At 41.3% G+C, this 19,492-nt stretch overlaps 1 protein-coding gene across 1 annotated transcript in view; it reads left to right on the forward strand.

Annotated features, from left to right (window-relative positions):
- Positions 1-12,438: 12,438 nt before the first annotated feature.
- Positions 12,439-19,492, forward strand: part of mapk10 (mitogen-activated protein kinase 10) — a gene marked incomplete at both ends in the record, with an annotated part of 60,811 nt that continues 53,757 nt past the window's right edge. Inside the window, one exon of the mRNA XM_080847923.1 lies at positions 12,439-12,475. Coding sequence (XP_080704049.1) covers positions 12,473-12,475 — 3 coding nt within the window. The remainder of the gene's footprint in view (positions 12,476-19,492) is intronic.

Below are 19,492 nucleotides of genomic sequence, written 5' to 3' on the forward strand. Positions count from 1 at the left end.
ACATCATTTGTTAGTCCAAAACAAGTCGTCATTGATCATTTTACAGTGACAGGCAACATATCGGCTCCTTCTCAAAATTAATATTGCTCAGTCTACTTAGTCCACTCACTCTCCCCCTCAGTACAATTTTATATAATATCTGAAGAGCTGAGTGGGGATATAGATCTACTTCTAAGGCAGGGATGAGGATACATCGTGATTTCCGGTATCTACAAGGTAATACTTTGTTGTGTACCTAGAATCAAGGATAAGATCCTATGCAGATGACACACAAATCTACATCCGAACTTCACCCGACAAACAACAGGCACTATCACAGACTACCAAATGCCTGGATGACATCCAGCACTGGATGAGCAACAACTCACTACAGCTAAATGGTGGCAAGTCTGAAGCCATTCTTATTGGCACGCCCCACCAAATTAAAAAGGCTGGTATCACCCAAATCACCATAAATGGCCACCCCACCCCTCTCTCCTCACTCGTCACAAACCTTGGTGTCAAGCTGGACTCTTCATTGTCCTTTGATGCACACATCAAATCCATCTGCCAAACTTCATTCTACCACCTAAGAAACATCTCAAGGCTGAGACCCTCTCTTCCCAAACATGCTGCAGAAAAGCAGGTGCACGCATTCATCAGCTCCCGTCTGGACTACTGCAACTCTCTGCTGGCTGGTCTTCCAGCAAAAACCATCCAGAGGCTGCAGTATGTTCAAAACAGTGCTGCCCGGGTTCTCACCAAGACAAGGAGATCCGAACACATCACCCCAGTCCTCCACTCCCTCCACTGGCTTCCAATCAACCAGAGAATAAACTTCAAAGTCCTACTTCTTGTTCACAAGGCCATAAACACCACCGGTCCGGCCTATCTCGAGGATCTCCTCACCCCTCATCTCACACCAAGGACTCTTAGGTCTGGACAAGCAAACCTTCTGGCAGTTCCCCGGACAAATATGTCCAGAATGGGAGATTGTGCCTTCTCCTTGCTGGGGCCACGACTCTGGAACAAGCTCCCGGAGAACATTAGGGCTTTGGACTCCATCACTTCTTTTAAATCCCACCTCAAAACCCATCTCTTTATATCTGCCTTCTCCTAAAGTCATGGTTTCTGTTTTTCTTTTATTTCTTTTCTGTATTGTTTGAATGCACTGTTTTAAATTTCTATTGTGACCCTGTTAAGCACCTTGAGACATCTTTGTATGTGAAAGTGTGCTATACAAATAAAATGCATTATTATTATTATTATTAAGAAAATGTATATGCCAGAATATGTAGGTGTTCTCTCATTTGTATCCCATCTAGACCAAATCTTGAGGCAGATATTGTGCAATGAAAACCTTCAAAGAACCAATTATTTCAGGATAAATGCCACACTAAAATTAAATTAGTTAACAAGATATTTCTTATCCCAAGGCAAGCTTAAGGAAACAGAGGACCTGCAATAAAGCAGTGTGTCCACACCGATTACATGACTAACAGGGGAAAAATGAAGTTTCACACCACAAATAGTAGGGTACAGAGGCACAAAATGTCACCCTCAGCCTGCTGTTTAGCTCCAACCTTAACGGTTTCTATCTGAGAAACATAATCCAGAGCCCCAGAATGCTCGCTATTTTAAAACACAGACCACAATTTTTTTTGCTTAAGGCCCCAGAATGAGAGAGGAAGGAGGGGGAGAGGAGGCATCCAGTAAATGTGAACTCAACTTCACCAGCGGTCAAAGTTCCTCACCAAGGGTGAGCCCAGCACAAATAGGACAATCACTTGCCGTGATTTCAACCCACACAATGAGTTTACAGCTTTAGTTTACAATTTTCTTTATCTCTTGCTAGGTGTACGCAGGTCTGTATAATGCACAATGCGTGGGAGAGATGGGAAAGAGGCTCACCCTTGTGGTTGTGTATCAAACCTCAGGCCTTTTGCTGAGCTGAGTGCAAAAGCTCTCCATGAAAACCACATAGTCTGAAGGTGTGTATTGTGGCCCTGCCTCAGCAGTGGGCTGGAAGCCCCTGGGGGTCTGGGTGGCACACACTCTGCCACGGGCCAAGGTCAGTAAAACCTCCACAGGGATGCCGGAAGGAAGAGGGGAGAAAAAGAGAGGAGGAGGGGGTGGAGGAGGCCTGCCTAGATTGGTGGGTTTGGTAATTGCTGGCTTTAGCTTTGCAAATGTGCTTCCTAGTGCACTTTTGTTGCAGCTCGGAGGGGGAGAGCAGGGAAAAACGCATGAAAATGGTTTCCCAAAAAAGGTAGCTGAAAGAGTTTCAGTGAGGACCTGTAGTGGAATAACTGTAGCAAGTCTGTACTTGGGCTGTTGAAAGCTGCTGAACAGGCCTTTAGTGTTCTTTGTCCTTTTCGCTCTCTCAGCAAATGTAAAAATCTCCACAAAGTTTAATTTTGTGGACCTTTCCAACAGCTGTGCACATTTCTCTGACCACAGGCAGTACCAGTCAGAGCCAGTTTAACAGACAAATGAAGAGAACAGGAGGACAGGACACATTTATGTTAGCCATATGAAAAACATATTGGGGATTGTCACAAATATCAGCTAATGTGTTTATTGAATTAGTCCCGTTTGTTTTAATGCCTAAAAAAATCCACCAGCCGACAACTCATAACATTAAATGAGTTCACATATCCTTTTGATGTGCCATACTGTTTTGAACATTGTGTGGGTACTTGGGGAACGTACACTCTAATAAATCAAAGGGCATGTTGTGAAAGACATGGTCCAGTTCCATTAGCCAACTCTCCCTTCACTGAGCAAACCTCAAACCACAGAACATATCATGCATCTTCATGTTTTGTCTATTTGCAATACAACAAAGTACAAACAAAACATCCTACAATAAAGGACACCTACAATACATCTGTCCAATTATTGCAAATCAGATATGGTTGCTTTATATATTAGAATGCACATGCCCACAACATCTGTCCTCAATCTTGCAGTCTCCCTTGATTTTTTTTAAAGAATTTCTTTTTCAGGAAGTTGTTCTGCCTCAAGTACTTCCTTCCCTTGGTTGGTTTGTTGACATTTCTGATGATCTACTCTCCCTCTAGTGGACTGTGCATGTCATGGCATAGCAACAATGTTAAAGCTATTTCTCTATGGGACTGGATTTAAGTGGTACTGACAACACTGTGTTTATGTAATTTCCTTATGTATTTTGAGATTATGAGAGATGTATTTCTATTTTGAGAAATTAATGGGCAATTTAAAAAGTGCATTGAGGCTATCACAGTTCAAACATTCTACAGCAAAAACCGAGGAAGACCCAAATTGCTCTTATGTCAAAAATGACATTATTTTCTGCAGGGATTTTAGCTCCATTTATTGGTTAATAGGTCCTTAATTGTCCTAAACGACTAAGACTTTCCAGCAAGCCAATCTGCTTTTCCACCCTACACCAGATCCTACGTCCTTAAGTAATACAAACACCAAGACACTACTAAGTGCAAAACATGCAAACATGTGTGGTGTGCGTCAAGATCTGATTCATTCAAAAGTTGAAAATATGCTAAATAAAGAAAATAGCAACTTGTAATATTTAAGTTAATCAAAACACTTCCTGTCACTTTCAACCTCACCATTTTTACCAAATTATGATTATCATAGGATTAGGTTTAATACTATAGCTGCTACTATACTGCTGATATGAGTACTACTAATACAGTATGTAAGTTTATCAATGTAACAGAAATACTACCAATACTGAATGTAAGTTTATGAATGTAACACAAATACTACTAATACTGAATGTAGGTTTATGAATGTAAAACATATACTGCTAATACTGAATGTAAGTTTATTAATGTAGCAGGAGTACTACTAATACTGAATGTAAGTTTATGAATGTAACAGGAGTACTACTAATACTGAATGTAAGTTTATTAATATAGCAGGAGTACTACTAATACTGAATGTAAGTTTATGAATGTAACAGGAGTAATACTTATACTATATGTAAGTTTATGAATGTACCAGGAGTTACTGTTGTACTGTTGTACTGTTGTACTGCTGTGTATGCACATTCCCTTGGAACAGGCAAAACCATTGTCACGGTACATAAATGGCACCTGTAAAATTGTTTTTATTGCTTAAACTTCTCCATTGTCTTGGTGTCACATTAAAATCAGTCTATTCTAAATAAGACCTTTTGCAAATCCTTTATATATCCCTATGGGTGCCCTAAGACGAAATCTTTAACAGAATGCCTGCTTTAGTTTTGTGAAATACAACCCTGAGATGCTAACATTAACCAAACCTTGAGTCTTGAACAGATATGTGCGTTTTTTAGTAAATGCCAATGTTTTATCATGATGTTTTATGTGTTATCCTTTCTATGAAGGAGTCCTTTAAGCACAGCTCAGGCACCAAGCCTTAACCAAATATTCTTTTATATTGTGATCTTAAAGAAATAGTTAAGTCAAAGTGTAATTTACAGTGGTTCTCTGTGCATATTTGTTACACCCCTTATAATGTGAGGTGAAGAGATATATGTGGCTTTGTAAGTTTTGAATAGGTTAACATTAGTAGCAACTAGAATGCGTTTCGTGAACGAACTGCGAGAGTGTGCTTGCTCTGTTGCGGCCATGACCGAGAGAACAAGTGCCTTGAAATTGGGGCAGGTGTCAGCTCTCCAGCTCTCCCTGCTGGATGAGCATGCACAAATGAGTATGCACAAATGAGTATGCATGAGTGAGTATGCATGAGTGAGTATGCATGAGTGAGTAAACATGAGTGAGTATGCACGAGTGAGTATGCATGAGTGAGTATGCATGAGTGAGTATGCATGAGTGAGTATGCATGAGTGAGTAAACATGAGTGAGTATGCACGAGTGAGTATGCATGAGTGAGTATGCATGAGTGAGTAAACATGAGTGAGTACGCATGAGTGAGTACGCATGAGTGAGTAAACATGAGTGAGTAAACATGAGTGAGTATGCATTAGTAAGTATGCATGAGTGAGTATGCACGAGTGAGTATGCATGAGTGAGTATGCAAGAGTGAGTAAACATGAGTGAGTATGCATGAGTGAGTAGAGCCCTGGTATGGAAGGTGTCTCTTAATATTCCTAGTTATACAGTTGAATGGAGAGGGACAGAGAGAGAAGAGGAACCGTGCGCAGGTGTCAGTGAGAGTTGTCAGTGAATCACAGGTGCAAGCCAGTTTAATGAGCCTATTATGATGTCATAATGCCTCAAAGTTCTGCCATGCAAGTCTATGGAGAAAAAAGGTGATGGAAAAAGAGGAATAAAAAAGGAGTGGCAAGGAGTACCGCCACAAAAAGTCATAGCAGCTTGCACCGGATCGGGCCGGACGTTTTGGTGTTTGAACGGCGTCTCTATCTCAATCGGGCGAGGAGTAGTTAGCTGCAAGAAAAACTACTAGAATAAAAAAAATTGTAAAAAACGAAGAACAATAGTGTGCTTCCCTTCGGGCAAGCACACTAATTATTTGAGGTTAATTACAATTAGCATGTCAATTATCTTAAGCCTATGTTAAATACATGACCAAATGTTACACTTCTGCTTCAAACTATTTTCAATTCTTCATTAATGTCCTATTGTGAGGGTACAGAGCTGTGCACTAAATGACTTCTGAAGACTGTATGAGGCCAATGATTGTGCCATGTAAGTCAAACTGCCGTGTGGTTGTATTTTTCACTTGACCAAAAATTATTGTATCATGCAGGTGCATTGTGTATTTCCGTGTGTATGTGTGTGTCATGCTTCCCCCCATAATGCGGTTTAATTTTTGAATGTTCCATTTTAGAATGTGTTTGTGTTTCCTCGCTTTTGTTAATGCCAGCGTGTATTTTTGTTTTCATTAAGAGTCTGTGAGCAATGTGTAATTGCCTGGGTGTAGTTCCCTATTTATTAGCGGATTTCTCCACCCTTACCTACTGTGTTGTGTCAAGATTAGACCTCCATCCTTCCTGCTCCGTATTGTATGGGTTTACCCTAGTCTGCTCATAAAGACGAATTCAAGAGACTGTGTGGTGTACGGAGCACGGGAATAGTTATGTTGGCTGACATCTCTTCCTCTCTATGCCTCATTCTAAGCTAAGTGCTACATGGATGTACAGAGGTGGGATGAAGCACTCCTTGGCGTGGGTGGAGGAGATGACTCAACTGATCAGAGGGCTGGGCCTCCATCATCAAGACTATGCGCACCCTGAATGACCTACTGCTGCTACCTGTGTAATGGGCCTGGTCACGTGGACTGCGATTGTCTAGCCTCCTGCGCTAAAAGCCAGAGCCACTCAACCAGAGGGAAATGATGGCAGAATGGAGCAGTGAGGGCACTGCCACTCAACCAGAGGGAAATGATGGCAGAATGGAGCAGTGAGGGCACTGCCACTCAACCAGAGGGAAATGATGGCAGAATGGAGCAGTGAGGGCACTGCCACTCCAGGCTCCAGCCCCTCCTGGTTGGCCGCATGGGTCCCACTAAAGTATCGTACCTGGTTGGAGACCTGGAGCTGGTGCACGAGTTCTGGCTGACCGACATCTGGGACCTATCCGTCATTGGCCTGGACCTGCTGACCCAATGGGGAGTCCATGTTGACGGGTCCGGGGCAGCCATCATCCTCGGCATGGAGACTGTGGTGCTCCTGTTCGACCGGGAAGAATAGGATCCATGGGCCAGCAAGAAATGGACAAGCCACTGTCGCTCTGCAAGTGTCCAGCCCCTGTGCCTCATCGTCCAAACCACCGTCGTCAGAGCTGCTGCTGTGCCATCAACTGCCTACGGTCTTCCACAGCACAACTGCTGGTTCCAGAGACTGCCACATCAATACTGCCTGCTCCAGGGGAGCCCCCACATCCCAGCCACCGCTGCCAGATTCTTCATCCACCACATTGAGATGCTGCCTCGCTGCTTAAAAGCCAGCTGCCAGAGACCACTGCCGACAGCTGAAACTACAAAGGCTGTTGTGGATCTGTCCCAGCAGAGCTGTGAGGTGCGGAGGTGAACCAGAGAGGTGAACCAGAGAGGTTAGCTGTGAGAGCTCCGGGAGCAGTTCACTGACATCTTCACAGCCAGAGATGAAGACTGCACGCGCGCCAGCATGGTCCAGCGCAACATCATCACTGCAGATGAGCGAGTTATGAGTCTCTCCCCTTTCATTTACATAGGAGCCTGATCTTCTTTGCCCGGAAGCGTTGCTAAGATAGCTGCAGAGGGGGTGAGACTTGCCTATAAGGACATAGATTGTCTTCCCCCAGCCTATTAAGTTAGCTGTCAAAGCCATTAAACAGGAAGTGAACTCATATCTTGTCCAACATTTGCTGTTGGTTGCTTGGCCCGCAATTGCTGCATACAGCTATATTTAGCTACAGCTCTTGCCCAACTTGAATGCAATGGAATATTCCTAGACTGCAATCAATGCAATGGCATGAAACTAATGTTGCTCAGCTAAAACAGATAGAGTCAGCGTTAGTGGGTAATATAAGTTACTGCACATGGGTAGAGCATGACACTGCTCATATCAGGAAATGTGGCATCATATCCAAAATATTGGTCATGTGTATGATGGTTCGGTTGAAATTCATTATGCCTTTTACACAGGGGATGCTATTCATACCGCAAGTACTTTTGTATATTTAAAGGATGTGATGCTGGCATTAATTAACATAATCATTAGTGTCTACAAAACTACATAGATTATTTGTTGTTGTTTACATAATTTGTTTACATTTTCATAAAACCTGTAGATCAATGTGATGGTAACAAAAAGCAAAACATTCAGCTATTCAAAGAAGTAGACCCTGTTCATGTTCTCAGAAGAGATCATATTGGAGAAAGAAAGGTGCCAAAATGTAGAATGAGACTATATTTAGGGGAGGGTTGATGTGGTTGATATTTCTGCAATGTCTTTTTCAAAATGGTTAAGGACTCAGTTTATAATAATTCAGTTTTCAGAAATATCTGTATCAGTGTGAAAAATGCGCCTTCGACTGACTTCCACACCAGGATGGTGGCGGCCAGGACTCACTGAGTTTGTTGTTGAGGGTGTGAGGAACACAGCAAACGACGTGAAATATTTTGCAAGTTGATTTACAGTGCTAAAAAACAAGTGCGGCGACATAGTCAACAAAAATCCTTTCAAAAACAAACAAAAATCAACCAGAGGGTTGTTCATTACAAAAAGCCCAATTCGCAATCAAAATAGCGATCACAATACTAAGCCTCTCATCACACTACCACATGTAGTGCTCTCTAGACTCCCACACACTAAGGTAGAAAACCCTCAGCTTAAATAAAGCGCTCCAATTAGCCAAATTGGAACATACCAAGATGTGTAGGGGACTATCCAGTCCGTTTACACAAAGCTAAACATACTAGAACATGACCCCCGCACAAATCAGTCACTTCCCCCTATCCCAATCATCCAATAAATTATGCAATTCTCTGGGGCTCAGGTTTTGTGGGTGACCGAAAGTTTGCAGGCCAGGAAGTGAGTGAGATGTCATTGTTTGTCTGTGTTGTGCTAAAATTAATGGACTAGATGCAGAAAATGAATTATGGAGCGGAATCGGCTGGTTCATGACCGATCGCTAGGATGGTGACAGGAAAATGGTTAAGTAACAGAGGGATTAGTGAATTGTGATTGTGATGTTTTATGATGGAATGCGAGACGTGGTTGCCGGCACCGTGCTACATTTCAAACATTACCAACTGGTGCATGGATCCGTGTGTGCGTGTTTCCGTGTGTAGTTAAAAAGTAGTGATCAATTTAAATATCGCTGGTAGAGTCAGGCGTGTTGGTGGAAAGGAGGGGCCGCCACAGATTACTCACAAAACTAGAGAAGAATTAAGTAAAACTAGGAAATAAAAACAGTACTGAAAAATATAGGAAAAGACACACATGTAATGTAAAGTAGAAGTGTTTATTGGACCTTGAGACAAAATGACAAAAAGATTTACATATGCAATGTTTTTGTATCACATTTGATACAACAGGCCTTCTTGGCCATTCACTGATCACAAAAAAATATTTTACAAACAAATATTGTTCAATTTGAATTCAATTAAATATATCATGTGGGCTGATATGATATGATATTATGGTCAGCATCATACAATACAAATACAATAAAGAATTCATGTGGGTTGGTTCTTTTTTTCCAAACTGGAACTTTCCAAACAGGAAAAAATATTTCACCTTGTCGTAGAAAAAAAGTGTGCTCATTACAGTCCCTAGTAGTCAAATACGGCGACATTTTTGCACCACCTCAGGAGGGGATCCTGAGTCCATTGCTAAGTTTTGTGTCATCAAAGAGTTGCTGAGGTATGATCTTTTTGTCAGCATCATGAATTGCAATACAAAGACAATATACAGCAAAATACAGAGTAATGCATGCTATCAACGGGTTTTGCTAACATCTGGTAACTGGAACGCAATCAACTCGGGTGTGATGTCATCCCCAACTCTGAGTTCTGACTTCTGAGGTTAATGGAACGCACCATTACTTCGTCAAGGCAGCTTGTTTGTTTATAGCATTCATAGGCCCACTACTGCCTACGGTGCACAGGTAATGTGCACAGGTAATCAACCAGAGGGCAGAAAACGTGTCAGATTGCATACAACAGGTTTTTCAGGTATTCAAGTATTGATCATTATGATGTAAATGTCTCATGTAGCAAATATCCTAGTTAAAGGGTTAAGTGAAACAAACTTGCCATAAATTGGATAAACAGAAGAAGGTACATTTACACTAGTACTGTTAAAAACAGTACAAGGATGCTGGTACGAATATGGGCTGCTAAGTGTCTAAAGAGGTCAGAAGTGGCCACATACACGGCCTCCAGTCAAAAGGATTGAAAAATGATCCTACCTTAAGATGTTAAGCCATATTTAATTGTTTTGTGAAGAGTTATAGTGAATAGTTTTTATAGTCGATTTAAAGTAATGTGCAGTTACACATTATGACTGACTTTTGAATCAATAAACCAAGGTTATTTACTGAAACAGCACTCTAGAGGAAACATTCCCACGGTTTCTAAATATTAAAGGAACATTGTGATTGTGTCGGCTGTACACTAAAAGGGTGTGCAACAGTGCACCAGGCAGGACAGGTATATACTATATCATAAACAAAGAAATAGCTGCAACAGCAATCATCGGGCTCCAGGCACAATGTGCAAATGGCCAAAAGTAGCAAAAGATTGAATGATTTTGTAAATGTTCCTACGGGATTTAAAATTAAATTCATTTTGAAAATAGACCAAACCATGTGTAACATGGTGTATGGGCATCTTATGGATGAATTCTTGGGCATAATAGCTTTAATATGCTATTATTTATTAGCCTACATATTGAAATATGTCAGGTGCAGTGCTCCCTATGGAGGAAATTTGGTGTGCCAAATTTCAAAAATTTAGCTCAAGCCATTCTTGATATATTGAAATGTGTCATTTGCAGCGCCCCCATGTACAAAATTCACGACAAACATCATTAAAAACATTTAATGAACTTTGAACCCTTACATCACAAGATATTGGCTATTGAAGTGATAGATTTTTGCACTGATATTTATTCACTAGGTGGTGCTACTCCATTAAAGAGTTGTAATGAGCTGGGGTCATGTGCCTCCTAGAGGCCAACTTGCCATACAAATGTCCTAATCTTTGGTGAAACGGTTGTTGAGCTATTGCCCAAGAAGGGCTTTGAGCTTACCCCACCTCAGGGGGCATTAGAGGCACAGCCACCTTGAGACACAAAGCTTCTTTTCGGTATCATCCATGTGGATCTTCGATCACCCAGCGCTGGTCATAATAAAAGAGAAAAGCAAATGTTGAGCAGCAAGCTGGACCGGCCCTGACAGCCCTAGGGCCTTTGGTTTTTGTATTGCAAAAACGGACACCACTGTAGGTTCATGACAATAAAACATGCACTCACAACGTGTATGTCCTAATACTTATTTTTTTGTATTAGATTGTACAAAGTCGTATCTTCAGCTGTCTGTGTGCCTTCATAGACATGTGTGTGAAATGAACTTTTAACCAGGAACACAGGCCATTATAACATACCGCTCATAGTTGATATGACAGCAACTCTTGTCCCCAGATAGCAAGCATATATGTATACGTTTGGTCTGCTCTCGGATCTCGATCATCTTAAATGGCGGGGGAGGATATTAAGAAAATGACGTAGAATGTTAGCAATTCCTGGAAATTCTAAATCATATCCTTGGCATAGTCTATTTAATTCACCTGTATGTAACTCACCAGAGGCACGTCCTAAAAAGCGATGAGCAAAAGGCCAGTGGACCCCCAGCCCTGTCCCCAGTGGGCCTACAGTGGTCCTTGGGCCTTTTGCTGTCTGGGTTGTTTAGGAAGTTGTTAGCCATAATGTAACCCCTCCACCCCGCACAGCAAATCATAGATCTGATTGGTTACACATCCTGTCACTCTGTCAGCCAAGACATTAGCGGACCCTTCAAAATTGCTTCAGAAGGGGTAGCGTGAATATCAAAACTACAGCTCAGCAGCAAAGGAGAACTGCGATACAAGCCTATAATCCTTGTGAGAGGACACCACTTACTTACTTAATACAAATCTTCTATTGCTATGCTTAGCTTCTTTCCTGCATATGAACGCTACCCCTTCTGAAGCAATTTTGACAAAACAAAAGCTCTTCCCGGTGGGCCATTCTGACATTTTACACCCAAGGCAACAAGGGACCAATATTCAGTGTGGATCAGGACTCAAACCACGTATGCACCAATCTGTAGCAATGGTTGGCATATCACATCAAAACATTTGCGTAGTGGGCAAGACCTAAGCATACATAAGAAAACTGGCTTGAGACAGAATGAGAGACATTTGGTCAATGAGGCATGCTTCTTGCCTCTCCAAGGCCATGCTTGCCTACCATTCACAGTAAAGGCATCTCTTAGAAATATGTTATTACATAGAGGGTATTGGCAGAAGTGTCTTTCGGCTGACAAAGAGGATGGGGGAGGCGGGCACATCACCGCTGTTCCTCCCACCTCCCGCGAGCAGGCTGGTCATGTGCGCGCAAGCACGGCTCTTACTGGCTGGGACGCGGACGGTGTAGGATTAGAGCGATCTCTCTCTCTCATTTCTCTCTCTCTCTCTCTCTCTCTCTCTCTCTCTCTCTCTCTCTCCCCCACACAAGAGACTCCTGTGGGCTTGACGTCACGTGTGCTCCTTTCTGTTGCTACAGCAACCCATTTCCCTAAGCCCTTTTTCTACCTCTCCTCCGCTTGACTCCACAATGGTACAGCCAGCATCTCCCCGCACAATGGTTCCAAGGCGGTGAGCGAGGAGTGATTCAGCATCGCAGTCTCCGTTTTAGACCCCTTTTAATTAGTGGGTACTTCCTTGTTTTTACAGTCGTAAACTAAAATTCCGCCTCACTGAGGTCTGCAAATGTCGGCCGTCGGGATGTTTTGAACAGGACTGTCACCGGACTGGGATTGTGGTCAGCTGGCACGGAATGGTAGGTTCGTTGGGTGATGTTGATGCGGGAACCTGCTGAAGGGTGGGGTGATGCATATTGATCGCTGCGAAGGTTAATGAAGTCGACCGATAGCCATGGTAGTACGAAAAAGAACAGCGAGAATAAAAAGTATGTTGTGACGGCCATGGACCCACAATGTTGATTTGTTTCAAAACAACAACTACAGTAGGCTAATGAGTCAACATTTCTTTGATTTGGGATGGCTCAATGTCCTGACCGCTCAAATCTTACTGAACATCGGACACTGTTGTTTTCTCGCCACAGTGGCAGTGCAGCGCATGTCCCTGCACCCAAATTTCACAACAAATGGTCATACAGCCTAATTAGGCTACTCAAGTGATTTTATACGGCAGCAGCTTGTTATCATGAGCATTTCATTCGACAACATGCTAAGGTGAATGTAAACTTACCGATCAGTGCATACTATATATTTTTTCTAAATACTGCAGACATAACCTATAGGCTGTATATTGTTTTGCTTTGCGCATATATAATTTGTCTTTTTACAATGAGGTGTTCATTTATGCATTTCATTGCTTGTGAAAAGTGGCCTTGGCCTCTGAAATTAGTTTTGCACATTCCCTTCATGATGCTTCCGAATCTCGTCTTTCACGAAGGCCATTTATTGTGGTGCTGTGCGGTTCTTCTGGATGCTCTCTCACGTATACTCCAGTCGCATTAAGCAATTCAAAGTTATTCTCGAAATACATTGTTTAGTGCTCCGTTTGAACACTTTGTCAATATATGCTTTATATAAATATATACAGTATATATATTGTATAAGAGACGAGTGGGGCAGGTGAATACCTTATCTCTTAGTGAAAGCTGGCTGAGGCAGTTATTGTCAATATAGGCTCAAAAAATATTTTCAGCACAAGCTATGGCCTACCTTCTGTTTGATTGACTGTGCACGAGTTTTCACGAGGATCACCCTACGAAAGCATTTTCAACATTTTGTAGTGATGTAGGATTAATTATCATGCAATTTAAGAGGCTACCACACTAAATTAACTGAAGGAATGTTTTCATTTATACGATTATTAGCCTACTTGTGTTAAGATTGATTCATTTTGATATAGCATACAATTTTGGATTCATTTTGGATGCCTTTGATGTATCAAGCTCAAAGGGTATTAAGACCTTCATTATTGGTTTGTTATAAATCTACAATAATCTTTTGTGAACCAACCAGGGAAAAGCATGGGTACACACCAGCCAACATTAAAATTGGGAGAATATTGGCATTCCACTGTAAACAGTTTGCTTTTCCCATTATATGGAGGGGCAATGTGAAAACTAGCCATGGTAGTGAATGTAGGTCATGTCTTATTGTATTATTGTATTGTTGCATTTGAATCTAGTTTGCAAGAAGTACCTGTTTCATGCTTGAATAAGATGTCTAATTTATCCGTACAAAAGTGAAAGATCACTCCTCTGACTTCTTAAGTGTAGGCTATGTCTTTGTCATCCGAATGACCGAGATGACCACCCTCTTGGACTAAAAATGTGAATTGTGTGAAATATTAGACCTACATCAAATCTGGAATTCTTGATTTGAACTGCAGCTGTCTGGTCTGTCTTGGGCCAGGTTTCTCAGGAGTCTCATGGGATATAATTGGCAATTTCCCTGCACTGGAGATGGTTGCATTACCAATTTACAGCAAACTCTCAAATCCCATTGTGTCACCAAAAATTGTAATTGGGGAATATGCAGTTCATTCCTACAAAATAGTTTATTGGACTGAGTCTTTGAAATCACAAAGAGCAAGACAAGCACAATAACATACACTTTACACTCTTCTATTCATATAGTTTTATTTATTGAAATGACATAACATGAGTCCCGCTACAGTAGTGCCTTGTGTTTGATAAGGATCTTTCCCCTTCCTTGGGAGATACATTTCATCGGCTTCATCTGTGCCACAGGCCTTCTCTGAAGATTCACCATAGGGCCTATATCTAGTAGTAGTTTGTTTTGCATGCAGCTAGATCTCATTCTGTAGCTGTTGGGCTTTAGCATGGTTCTACTAAGCTTGTTATGCAATATTCTTGTTTGTGTATCTGTGCGAAAGATGCATTAATAGCTTTGGCAAAGCTAACATTGCAGATTACAATGTGAAAGGTCTCGCTGAACAGCATGTCTAGTTCAGTTTGCTTGCCAATCAATAGCTCTTGTATTGTGTCATTCATCTTTCCTGAAACTGTGCTTAAGTCCAGTTCAAAGGATGGGCTCCAATTATTTGCCCAGAGGTCAGCATTTTTATTGACAGATTTTAGTAGTTTTATTATAACATTAAGGCTGAAATCAGTGTGTGTGTGTGTGTGTGTGTGTGTGTGTGTGTGTGTGTGTGTGTGTGTGTGTGTGTGTGTGTGTGTGTGTGTGTGTGTGTGTGTGTGTGTATGATTGACTTGAAGTGTTTTGTGGGTAGTAGTGACACCCACAATTTCATCCTGATCAACTCCAGGCTATGGTGAACAGACAAGGTGTGTTGCACTCATGCTTGCCTGGGTGAGAGAGTGATGAATGATGAAAGTCTGAAGTGCTTGGGTCAGCAGTGTATGGAGGACTCTGAGCAGATGTCTAAACCCTTCAACAGAAGGGATATGTGTTTTAACACTATTAAATAACCTTCCTCGGAAATCCAGCTCCATAATAATGGGATACAGTTGGACTGTTTTGCTTTGACTCACTGTACATAATCAGTGGACACTGGGCTGTAGCTGATGAAGAAGCCGTGCCTTATGAATCACACTAATGATGACAATAATTGCTATTTCATGTGAAATAGAAATAAAAATGTAATTTTCAGATGATTTCAAACTGTTAGGTTATATTTTATCCATATGGCAACACTATGTATCTTTGATCACAATTATCAGTTGAAGGTATCATCTCTGTTTTTTTTAATTTAACAGTACTTGTGAATCCCCTCAAGCATTAATTTGTTTAAGGTTGTTGGTGCCACCACAGACGTCTGTCCCTCTCCATGTGATGGATAATATCATTTTCTTCAGCACGGACGAGGCACTCATTAGAAGAGAGTAATTATGCGGCTAGGGAGTGGTTTGAGCCCCAGGCTCGGAGGCTCTGAGCTCAGTGCTGCCATCCAAGCATGGCTCACTCCACTGGGCTGTGGTTGATTATATCACTCAGTGGAGGCTCCCTGTCACTTCTCACAGCAGATATCAGCACAGGACCCCAACTGCTCAGACTAAACTAGACTAGATTTTTTCGGTCCTGTAGTCCAGTTCATTTAATGAAACAGCTTCACTGTTTTGGATCTTTCCAGGAGCCCATGGGAATACTTGGGTTCTCTTCATCAATGACCATCTCGCATGTTTTTCAATTTTCCTGATACTGGACCTTTATATAGATTCACATTGACTTAAGGCTCTATAATTCTACTGATTCCCTGAACTGAAATGCTTGGCATTCTGACCATATCCAGTAATATATATTGAGGAATGGGGAGTAAGATTGTTGGTAATTAATAAGACGTGATTAGACAAGCCAGTTGATAAAATTGGCATATATATGTTTTTTGGTGGTGTCATATACTATAGTAAAAAAGGACAGAATGTATGTTGGCGGTACTTCTGTTTCAAAGCTTAAGTTTTTAGTGATTGTTTATCTGAAAAATCACTTGCTAGTTATTATTCCAACCCTGGCAACATTCTATAGACCATTTAGGGTGTTATATAAATGGATTTTAACTAAAAAAGGGTATATGTGTGTGGTGTGCGTTTATTTAGCTACCTTACCAGCTGATAAACTAAGCCATGGCAAAGTCCAGGCCTGACCTGAGGATCACTAGCAAATACTCATTAAGAGTTGTCCAGCAATCCGTGCAGCCATCAAAAGGATTTAAAAGAAAGTATTAATCCGGATTGAAAGCCACAGGATAGCTGGTTGGTCTTCCCATCTGCAGTCACTGCTTTTGTACCTCAATGTCTCAGATGTTTTGACGGAGACATATCTTTCAATCAAATAACAGGTCAATGTTGGGAGTTCAGTGACAATCTTCATATTATTGTTATTTATATAAATATAAATGATGTACGTAACAGACTGAAAAGCTAGGGTTAGGGTAATCAGACCTTTAATAAAAGAGAATAGTATGTCATTTAAATATTTATTTCAGAAGTCTAATGCCCTTTTCCATCAAAATATTTTCTAATGATACTGATTCTAATTCTAATTCTAGTTCTAAAATAATGCATTTGTAGAAATAGCGGATGTAATGTGACAGCTTGACAAATGTCTTTTCAAACGTGTGCTCTAAAAAGGAGTAATTTCTCAGCATTAACATTCTATAGGACCCCGATAACTAGAATGATCTGGGTAAGCCAACATTTAGGATGTTATAACCCATTCTCCCTCACCCCCTTCCTACCTCCAAGCAGGACGGCATGAATGGGCACGACTTTTCTGAGGCCAAGATAGTGCTGTGGGTTAATGAACGTACAAATGGGATGAGTTAGTCATGGTTGGGCATATTCAAGCTTTGATGAAAACTGCGTAGTCAGCTGATCTCCAAACCAAAGCACCATTTCTTGAGTGGTTGATAGGCTTGTCGTCTGTGGAGAGGGAGGTAGGCAGAAGTCAATGTATTTATTTTTAGGACTTAATATTACTTGTCATACTTAATTCTCCAAACGATTTTAAAGCATTTAGGGAAATGTATGTTTTTGAGATACCTCACCATTAAGCCTTTTACTAAATGTTCTCCTCTGTGACCATGTCAGCAACGACAGCTGCTCCTGTGTTTTTCACTCTTATTAATAATTTAGTTTTTTTCAAAGCCCCTCCTTTCTCTTCACCAAACAACCTAATTGAGTCATGCAGCACTAATGAGGATTTGGTGAGCTCTGGTTTGTGTTTGTGTTCATTTGAATATATACCCAAACAAGAAATCAGGAGAAACAGAACAGTATTGTTTCAAGACTTAATGACTACTGGTTGGCTCTTCATATAAAATTGCAAATAAATCCCTTTTATCTGAATAGAATTGCAATCTTAATAGGTCATGCATGCCATCTTTGTTTTGGTCACATCAAATTTGATCAGCTTAACATAATGAAATGAGATTAAACATTTTCAGAGGGAAACAAATGTGACGTAGACTTGGATGCCTTCTTCAAGGAAGTGTGACCTTTTAAGGCTAGCAGTAAATAGCAACAAATGATATTCACCGCTGAGCAGCCACATATTACAGCCAATGGAACTGCATGTACAGTAGAAAAAAACAGTATGTCCTCATAATCATCATTTGTTTATTTAATGCATGGACTCAACCACTTGGCCTTGCTGAAATAGTTGTTCTACATGTGTGCTATGAAGTCCACCACCGTTTATTTATGCTTGTTTATACTTAAACAGACAGAAAAAAAACAAGACAAGCAGAAGATCCACCTTTTCATTGATTATCCCTCCAGCAGTGCACAGGCACTGAAACTAGCACTGCTTCCCTCAGCCAAACCTCCCAGCGCAGAACAGATGGAAACAACCTCACTAGAACACCTCACTACCCAACATAGCAACATCAGACTGAGCTGCTGAATGAAGTATTTACAGGGGATGGTGACAAATATGGCAGGGAGCGTAGCGTGCAAGAGGAAGGGATGCAGGAAGAGGACAGAAAGCAAGAGAGGTAGAAAAGTGAGGAATGATGTTCTCTCTCTCTGCAGCCTACAGGGTGGATTCACTGACATATTCATGTGATGCATGTGTGCTGATGTAGAGAGTAGTGCAGGACGGAAAAGCAGGGAGAGAGAGAGAGAGAGCGCAATGAGGAAGAAAGAGAGCAACAGTAAGGGAGATGCACACACAAACACATCACAGACGTCACACCGATAAACATTTGCCTACCACTGTGTCATCCCCGAGAACAGAAGGAGATAAAGCAGTGGAAATGAGGGCCACTGAGGCAAACAGGATGAGCATCCAAAGGGAGGTAGACAGCCTCATTTCATAGCAATGGCCACTGTTCATCTTTAGACAGTACACGGGTCTAATGGAGGGAAGGGATCATCATTTAAAATAGCTTCAGCGCTCCCCTGGGAACAGCACTGGCTGCAGCCGGCTTTCTTCAGAGAAAGAGGTGCAGAGAATGGAGGAAGAGCAGGGAGAAGAATGATGCAGGGCAAGGATGAGGTAGCACTATGCAGGGTAGGGAAGAGAGAGAGAGGAGGCCGTGGGTTGAGCCGGATAGAGATAGGGTTATGTGATTTTGAAATGAGACTAAAAGGGTGGCTTAGAGCTTGTAATAGTAATGATAGACATACATAGACATAACAGCAACAGAATTAAAATCTGCCCAAAGAACATCGGATCCGGCTCATCCTAATGCAAGCCCATCTCAAGCAAAGTGTTGAAATAGGATTGAGCCAGAACAGGGAGTCCTATTCAATTTAACTAGCAACATACCTTCCATTCACATTTGAAAGTTTATCTGACTCATTACTTTCTTGTCTGTCATTTAGATGTACTGTGGGATGTATTTTGTCTGTGTTACCATGGCATCATGATAGCCTACATTGTGAATTTCTCCAAATCTTAATCTAGAGGAAATGTATGTCCTTAATGTTGTAGTTCTCAAAGGCCAGACATCTCTGGTGTTTTGAAGACAGTTATTAATTATTAATGCTTCACAGTGCAATATGCATTTTAGAGATCGTTATTTTATACGATTGCGTTTTCGTAAAACATTTTTGTGTCATCAAACTATTTGGCCTCCCCATCAGTGTTTTCAGGTTGTATCTGACTGTACACATAAAATGCAGTATTAACTCTAGGGCAAAAGATCTTTCTTTCCTTTTTGCTTTCTCCTCTCTTCATTGGGTATCTTACTGTCACTTACATCGTTCAAATGAGTGTGTTACATTCAGAATCAAGCTGACATATTTATCAAGTCATGGCACTTAAAATTGCCTGCAAGGGATAGACTTTGGAAATAATAACTTCTGTTCACTAATTAGTATGACTAGCCCTGAGGT

Source organism: Sprattus sprattus, assembly GCF_963457725.1.
Source record: "Sprattus sprattus genome assembly, chromosome: 11".
NCBI lineage: Eukaryota > Metazoa > Chordata > Actinopteri > Clupeiformes > Clupeidae > Sprattus > Sprattus sprattus.